The sequence below is a fragment of the Cynoglossus semilaevis genome, chromosome 5 (assembly GCF_000523025.1).
Source record: "Cynoglossus semilaevis isolate Cse_v1.0 chromosome 5, Cse_v1.0, whole genome shotgun sequence".
In the NCBI taxonomy this organism is placed as follows: Eukaryota; Metazoa; Chordata; class Actinopteri; order Pleuronectiformes; family Cynoglossidae; genus Cynoglossus; species Cynoglossus semilaevis.
This window is the reverse complement of record NC_024311.1, coordinates 16,525,420-16,533,751: the sequence shown is the minus strand read 5'-3', so window position 1 is coordinate 16,533,751 and position 8,332 is coordinate 16,525,420. Positions and strand designations below refer to the sequence as shown.

The following is an 8,332-nucleotide window of genomic DNA, read 5'->3' as shown; positions in this document are numbered from 1 at the left end:
GTGTCATTTTTGTTCAAAAACTAAACATTTTGGATGAAATCTTTTTGAAAAATTATTTTTAAAAATGCTATCTTTTCCTGCATGTTTCTCATAAAATTAGGGTCTTTAGAGAACATTTTTAGAAATATTGTTGTATGAAGTTTTCTGACAAAATGTAAATTTTTCGAGTCATTTTTGTTCAAAAAGCTAATAGTGTTATTGTTTAGGTAACTACCATGCCCTTGACAATTGAACAGAGTGGTCTATGAAACCAGCAGGTGACCTTATTTTATCTTAAAATCTTGATTATTGCAAGAATATTAAGATACTAAACACTGAAGGAAGTGAATATGTTTTTTTTTAATTATTATTACAAGAACATGCAAGTATGTAGCTTAGCCCAGGTCGGGTTTTGATGTCATAAGTGATCTATGCATCCAGATTCTTGCTACAGATAGCTGTGTTATAATGTTAAAGGGTTTCCAGCTAAAAGAGTAAAAACTATTATCTCTGTACTTTGACCCATACTACTGTACTGTGTATTTAAAAAAAATGCATTTACAAAAACAAGGCTATTTTTGCACAGAACTGTCATCACCTAGGAAATGAACCTGTAACTCAACCTTTAGAATAACAATTAAAAGTTATAATAAAGATACCCTTACTTCATTCTCTACTTAAACACACCCACAAGGCACTGCTTCTGCTCCTATACCACCAAAATAAAAGCGTTGGAACCCCACACTGCACTCAAACCTGTCAGAAGTTTAACACTGCAAAAACGGTGTTGAACTGTCGTGTCACTGCAGTCCCCCCAGTGGTTTTGAATGGTAAATGTATAACATCTAACAAAGGAAGAACCAAACCACAGAAGAGCCAAGTGTTCTCTTCACTCTGAAGGAACGATTTACAGGCTACTTAAAGATGCATTAGGTCAGGGCTAAAGGATGATATCGACTGACACAGGCAGATTTATGATGATACCCGCCGTGGGACCTTGTGATGGACTTTACGCTCAGCTAAGCGACCACTGTTTCATATCTGGTGCACATACATGACAGCCGACATACACACACTATAAATGTACCTTGACAGCAACCAGCATCTTGTCCTTGGTGGGGCTCAGGTTGTAACATTCTGCCAAGAAGACTTTTCCAAATGCTCCTTCACCCAACTCCCTCTTCAGGATGATGTCTCTCCTCTTTATGTGCTGGACCACTAGGAGGAAACAAAGAGAGAGTCATGAAAAAAACATTTGTTTACTTGTCTGTCTGTCAAATGGAGTGATATCTTTGGAACCCTCCACCCATTGTCCATTTTCCCATTACGTCTTAAAACTAAATGATATGAAACTCAGTGAATAAATGAGACTGACTGGTGGATTAGTGCTGGCTCCGCCTCTGATAACCTTGAACACAGCAGAGCAGCAGAAAACGGAGGATAGATGGACGACTGTATGGACGACCACACTGTAGCAGCTCCATCAGTGTTTACTCGCCAAACAGTACCATAGTGATTAGTTCTTTAGGCTCTGTGTCGATAAATATGCAATGGACAAAAACATTGATAAATATTTCTCTATTGAACAAAAAATTATAACATGGAATAATATATCAATAAAATTATCACTAAAAAGGATAAAATGAATACAAAATATATGTAAAAAATGTGTCATATTACTTTAAAAAAATTGTACTTAACAGTATTCCCATGTTTCAATAAACAAATGAACACACACAATGTTGTATAAATAAGTTCTAACCCAGAAATGTCTCAAATGTCATGAATGTTTGAACTGAAGAAACTATAGTTTTGGTATTTTATCCTGGTAGTGCTCAGTGCTGGGTGTCCATGGAAAATGACTCCCATCACGACAGAACAAATCTTACAGTCAGTCTTCCTCCCTGTTGTTAAAATACCTCCGCACTGCTGACACTGTTGACCTACTTCAAACAACTACCCTCCAGGGCCATGAGACCAGTGATGAAAAACCTTCACAGAGTATCGAGTCACTGTATAGACACATGTTCACGGGTACGAGTGTTTGACTGAAGCATCACACCCCCATACCTGTACTGGTATCAGTATCAGTACATCCCCAGTGTTTGCCTCGGCCTGTACATACGTTTCAAAAATGTTGTTTGTTATTTGTTGAAATCCTGAAGACACACATGCACAGTAAGAATCATTGGTCTCGCCAGGAAATAAAATCTGTTAAATGAGACTGATAAATAAATAACACACAGTATCCAGCACTGCTCTTTCATTAAAGCGCCTCCACACCTACGTACAGACACCGCCTGAAGCTGAATGGAGGAAAGAGCAGCGGGAGGACATGTTTTGTCAATACCACCTAAATCATCTTAATGAAACGTTAAATATTAACATAATGTACCAAGACGGTAGTGTTGGCAACACGTCAATGTGGTAAGTTCTTTCAAAATAAAATCTAAAAATGTCTTTTTAAGTGTTTTAAGTGATGCTGCAGCAGTAAAGAAAATATATATATATATATATAATTGGCCAGTTTTAATAATACCCAGAATATTCTCCAACCCAACAGTGGAATGGCTAAGTGCTTCAAAGATGCTGGAACTGAGCATGTGATGTTCTCCAACAAAGTGTTTGGAAAAAGCTGTTATATTTAACTGTAAAGTTAGTAGTTCAGAGAACGCTGGGAACGGCGGGGTTCATGTGGTTTAAATCTCTGAAGTGAAAATAAAATCCAAGATGTCACTGAACCTGCTGTGTTACAAATCTCTTCTCTGGATTTTCTTTTTTTTCCCTCTACTGTTGGCACTGGAACAGCACAAGTGCACATTCTCTAATGAGAAAAGAAGAGAAGAGAAGAGGGTTGTGAAGTTTTTAAGAATTGTCTTTGTGAGGAAAATAAAAAAGCAGCTTCTCAGAGAGAGAAGTGAAGAAAAAAAACAAAAATCAAAAAGGTTTTCTTGTATCTGCCTTCTTTAAATGGCCGCCATTTAAACGATCCCATGTGATCACTTAAAGTGAAGAAAGTGTCCCCATTGTCATGTTTTTATCTCTTATTTTGTGATAACAGAATCGAAACCTATTGTGCCGCCAATGAAACTAACAAAAAAGCTTCTAGTGCCGTGCGTTAACAATGATCTGGACGACAAGAGACAGAAACGGAGAGAGAGAATAAAGACGAACCAGGAGAGACGTGAGGAGATGGTGAGATATCATGTTCCATGACTGATGGATCTCAGACTGCTGGGACGCCGTTCCTCTGGAAATGATGTATGATTTATGTATGTTTTTACATAATACATTATATAATCAACATTTTAAATATTGAGCTGTTTCAGCTTTAGTTGAATATGTTTTTTGACCCTCGGAAATGAGAAATCAGAGCAAACATTATATTTTTAACCAAACCTAAATGGAAACCTGTTAAAAATATTAAACCTTATGTTTTGATCTAACAATCCTATTATTATTACTTTTCTTTTCATAAAATGGAAAAAAATATTAGAGTAAATAACTGTGCTCATGGAAACACTGGTTGCTGAAGGTTTTAGATTTAATTTGATGGTATGTAAAAAAAAAATCTTTTTTTTTTAAACGCAAGGATGTTTTGTTTTTGTATTTGTCTTAAGACTTTTTGACTTGCCCTCATCTTTACCTCAGAGAGAGCAGAACACGCCGTCCTCCAAAAGGGTTTTGTTCTTCAAGCCTCTGTGGGATTATATTGAAAACCACCACTTGTCGATTCACAGTCACAGACTTTATTTACCTAAAATTTCCCACTCTCTCCCAACGCACCTTGTGATTCATATGTAATGTATCAATGTCTGATCAATGTCTCTCGGCTGTTTGTTTATTTATTTAATGCAAAAGACTGCTGAAATGTTTCCTGATTCATAGTCACTAATTAGTACTTCAGAATCAACAGTCCACCGGTGCCACCTGCTCCTCTGACGCTGCCGTCAGACGGTTCTCCTCTTTTTAAAGCCCGTTTAAAATATCCAGAACGTCCCAGTTTTAAAGTGGATCAAGTACATGTGTCTGCAGAAACCGCTCCCACCAGGGACGTTTTCACATCACTGCCGTCAACACTTCATCCTCTGAAGAACTGCTGCTGAAGACTCGAGAAAAACATCCCTAAGTCGATAACACATGCATTCAAATTCAAACCGTGTTCAGGCTGGATTTTAATCTTCTGTTAAAGAACACAACCGCCGGAGGAGGAGAACAGACGACTATTGATAATAAGGACTTTTAGGGTTATAATTGATCAGGAAGGTGACGTCGCTCCAGACAACAACAACTGTCTCCACTTGTCTACTGAAAGGACAACAAAAGACAAAAGGATCACTGACAAATCTCCAAAACACCCCTTTAAACTATTCAGCACAACCTTCAATTTTGGTTTGAGGAAACTTGTATGTCCTTAACACAGCCAGAAAAACAGAGACGCGAAGGCTTTGAACCAGACAGTCAAAGTTACTGACAGTGTCTCTTTTACCTCACTCAACCTCAGCACAACAATCATCGTCTACTGCCATTTCCACTTAGCCACTACCTGTTAGCATTGAGTTCCATTGGCTGTAGAGAAATGATAAGTTGATACAATAAGTGACATTTAGCTGTAAAGGTTACATCTGGTGATTGCACGGCTTTTGTAGAAAGAGTGCATTAATTAATGCGATCCTTTTTTTTTCAATCCATTATAACCTTAACGCTGACTTGTACTGACGCGTCGTCTGAATACATGACATTTTAAAGGCTTAGTATTGACATCTGACTTGACTTGAAATAAATTGAAAACTGACCCTGCCTATACAAATGAAAGACTTTGTTAAACAAAAATCTTTTCATCATGTACCGTGAACATTTTTCACCACATCAAGGTAACATAAGGTTACATTTTGTGAGTGCTTTTGTATGTGCTTTTAAATTACCGCTAACATCTACTGTAGGTCCTGAATTAATACAGAAGAATGGACAATCACAGTGATCCCAGTTGTAAAACCAAATAAAAAAATGTTAATTTTAGTTAAATTTATTCTTTTTTTTTTTTTTTTACTTTTTTAGGGTCACATGGAGGAAGTGGGTGAGGAGCAGCTGTCAGCACTGATGTGGTGGGAGGCGAGGTAGACCTTGGACCGTCGCCAAGTTTGCCGCACATACATTAAGAGACAAACAACCATTTACGCTCACATTCGTACTGGTAATGCAGTAAATGTGAGGACCCGGGTCTTAGGTCTTCACAACATCAACCGCTACGGCAGAATGGAGGCACTAAATGTTCACGTTATGATTAATATCAATCTTACTTTGACAACATAAATTCCCTGCTGGAAAGTAAAGTGTAAAATATTTCTGTTCATTGCCTACTTTAATTCCCCCGCCTGCACTCCTCCATCCCTCATGATCACTCAAGGTGTTGGCCTCACTGGCAGTTGTCTGTCACGCTGATGATCCAGCTACTCAGCCTTATTCTAAGGCTCCACCCAACATTAAGTTTCTCTGGATGAAATGGCTGGTGAAATGCCAAAAATGTAAAAATGTGAAGGTTGTCATCTATCAGCAGGTGGATGGTTAGAAATGAGTTTAATGCTTGAGCACAAGGGATTCATTTTTTATTTTTATTTTTTCTCTCTCTAACTTTTCCCGCAGGCGTTCTTTCATTGCCTTACAGACCGACTGTACTGTACACGTCATTTCAGGTGATATGTCAGGGACAAATCTACATTCCTAATGCGTAATATTATGACTTTATCTGAATATTTTTGGTGGAAAACTAAGATTTTACTTTAAAATTAATATTATGACTTTATCTGAATATTTTACTTCAGTTTGGTGGAAAACTAAGATTTTACTTTTTAACTCCTAGTGAAGATCTCAACATCTTCAACTCAGAACCTTTGTCTCTAAACCGTACATCATAGCAGGTCTCACTACAGTCCACCTTTGCTTCCTCTACTTCTCGCATCTTTATCTTCACCTCGTCATGACTCTTGTTTACACACATATATTGCCTTTCCCCGGCCAAACGCCACTCCTCTTAAGGCCAAAGCTAACCTCCACCTCTCCAGGTTTTCTTCCGACTGCTTCCTGTTCTCACCACAGATGACAACATCATCTGCAAACATCACGGTCGAAAGAGCCTCCCGTCTGACCTCCTCTGTCAAGCTGTCCATCCCCGGAGAAAACCAAAAATACATCATCTGCAAACATCACGGTCGAAAAACCCCGGAGAAAAACAAAAAAGGACTCAGAGATGATGTAACCCAACCACTACCTTGAACCCATCAGCCCCTCGGACGGCACATCACTCAACAAAAGGCAATCATGCTGATGACAAAAAATGCTTGTGATCTCCGTGTCTCTAATATTTCTATTCAATTACCAACATTAGCACTAATGTTATTTCCCAACACTGATAATCACAACTAGAAAAAGATGAAGGTGAATAAAGATCTGAACGTTCTGCTTCTTCCACATTTTACATGTACCGCTGACAGAGAGTCATTTTTTTTTACTATGTAAATATTTGTTTTACTCTCTTGCCAAACCATCTGCCGTCACTTTCTCCACAGCAGCAGTAATTAATGAGCATGTCGGTCCACAGGGATTAGAACATGAAGCTTTAACCTTCATCCTCTGCAGTTTGACCCCAGACGATATCCTGCTGCGGCGTGTTTAAAGGCCTCCGTCCTGTAGTTGGCATAATTTATTTGTGTGGATCATAAGAGAAAACAAAGGCAGCAAATATTCTCCCCGGAGGCACAGAGACAACTGCCCTGCGATTTACTCTGCTAGTCGGATCAGGCATCTGGGAGTCTTTGAATAAATGACCGTAGGTGTGTAGTGGTGTATACATGTGTGCATTTTTATTACAGCTACTTCAACTTTCCACAGTGTGAAGGTGTTTACTATTTATTTATCTGTCTGTGCCAGACGTGTGTGTGTGGTTTTCCTTGCACTGTTTATCTATAAATTTGAGGACAATATGTCTATACAACTGTATTAAACACGTGATCGAGTTATTATATAAGATTGAGTTTAGACTAAGGACAATGATTTGGGTCAGGTTAGAGTCCCAGTAAGGATTTAGATTAGTGTCTGACTGAATAACTTATAGGAGGCAAAATGTCCACATCAAAGCACATCAACCAGTATGTGTGTGTATGATTTCAAAGCACATCAACCAGTATGTGTGTGCGCGATTCACTGGGGAACTGAAGCTGTGGCGGTGGTTTCTGATCGTTGTGCATCCAATTATATGAAATGTCAAAACATATTTTGCCAATGCACACACACATTTGGCCTCTGATCCGCCTTGAATAACTAACAATTAATCAATTTATCCGTTGGCAAGAGAAAAAAAAAATCTAAGTGTGTGTATTAAGCACAGCACGAGGCTGATGTCAGGTGAGAGCTGCTCATCCAACAGTTAATGGCACATGATTTGCTCCCGTGTCGTTCAGCACTGCTGAATAACTGTGACACCAACAGCAGTTCTCAGTGAATATCCTCCTCTGACCTGTGGAGCCCTGCTGACTGCTGGCCTAATTCTGACGCCGCTGCCGCCGCCGCCCCCGCCTGGCCACAGTGTGTGAAGAATTCCCAATGTCAAACTAAGATTCTGTTTAAAATGCAGCAGTTTTAAGGGAACGTCTCCCTGATGACACGTTTCAGGCAGAAATGTCAGAAAACAAAGAAGGAGCCTGCTGTTGAATTTTAATAAAAGGGACATTTTTTTTTTTTAGGGTTTTTTCAAAAATAGAACATGTCGTTACATGATTTACATACATTTAAAATCAATTCGTTGAATTACTGCTAACAATGGGAAAACGGTCCCATACATAAATAACAGTTAAAACTCAACATGAATTTCCCGCATAATATAAATTTTATGCTTACTGATTTTAGTCCTTTTTTTAAATATTGATATCTCTTTAGAGGCATTGATTTTTGAGGATTTTATTTCCCTCAACAATTACTTACTGAAAAACCCCTTTATAATAAAACTGAAGTAAATAAATAAATGCTCAAAAACTCCAGTGTCATATGCTTACTCTTCGTCAACAAAATACAACAAATATTTTATTATAGTTTAAAATTGAATGTCTGTCATGTTGCCTGTCAACGAAGACTGACAAAGTAAACAGACAACTGACTTCAGCTGTTGTTATGATCGTGTTCTTGTCAGATGGAAATAACTGTAATACGTTGTGTATTCATGTATTCTGATAACTAACTTAATGATATTTACATAAGGTCAAACAGCAAACTGAATATTTAACTACGAATTCCTAATGAATTAAAAGTAGGGCCCGGAACCCACCCCACCCCCCCGGGGGGCGAGGTGACCTGTAGCTGG

At 38.4% G+C, this 8,332-nt stretch overlaps 1 protein-coding gene across 3 annotated transcripts in view; it reads right to left on the bottom strand.

Moving 5' to 3' along the window:
- ntrk3b (neurotrophic tyrosine kinase, receptor, type 3b) overlaps nucleotides 1–8,332 on the bottom strand; it is a 211,612-nt gene that overhangs the window by 21,425 nt on the left and 181,855 nt on the right. For all 3 annotated transcript variants that reach the window (XM_008310804.3, XM_008310803.3, XM_025055532.1), the window contains one exon: nucleotides 1,067–1,197. In XM_008310804.3, coding sequence (XP_008309026.2) covers nucleotides 1,067–1,197 — 131 coding nt within the window. The remainder of the gene's footprint in view (nucleotides 1–1,066; nucleotides 1,198–8,332) is intronic.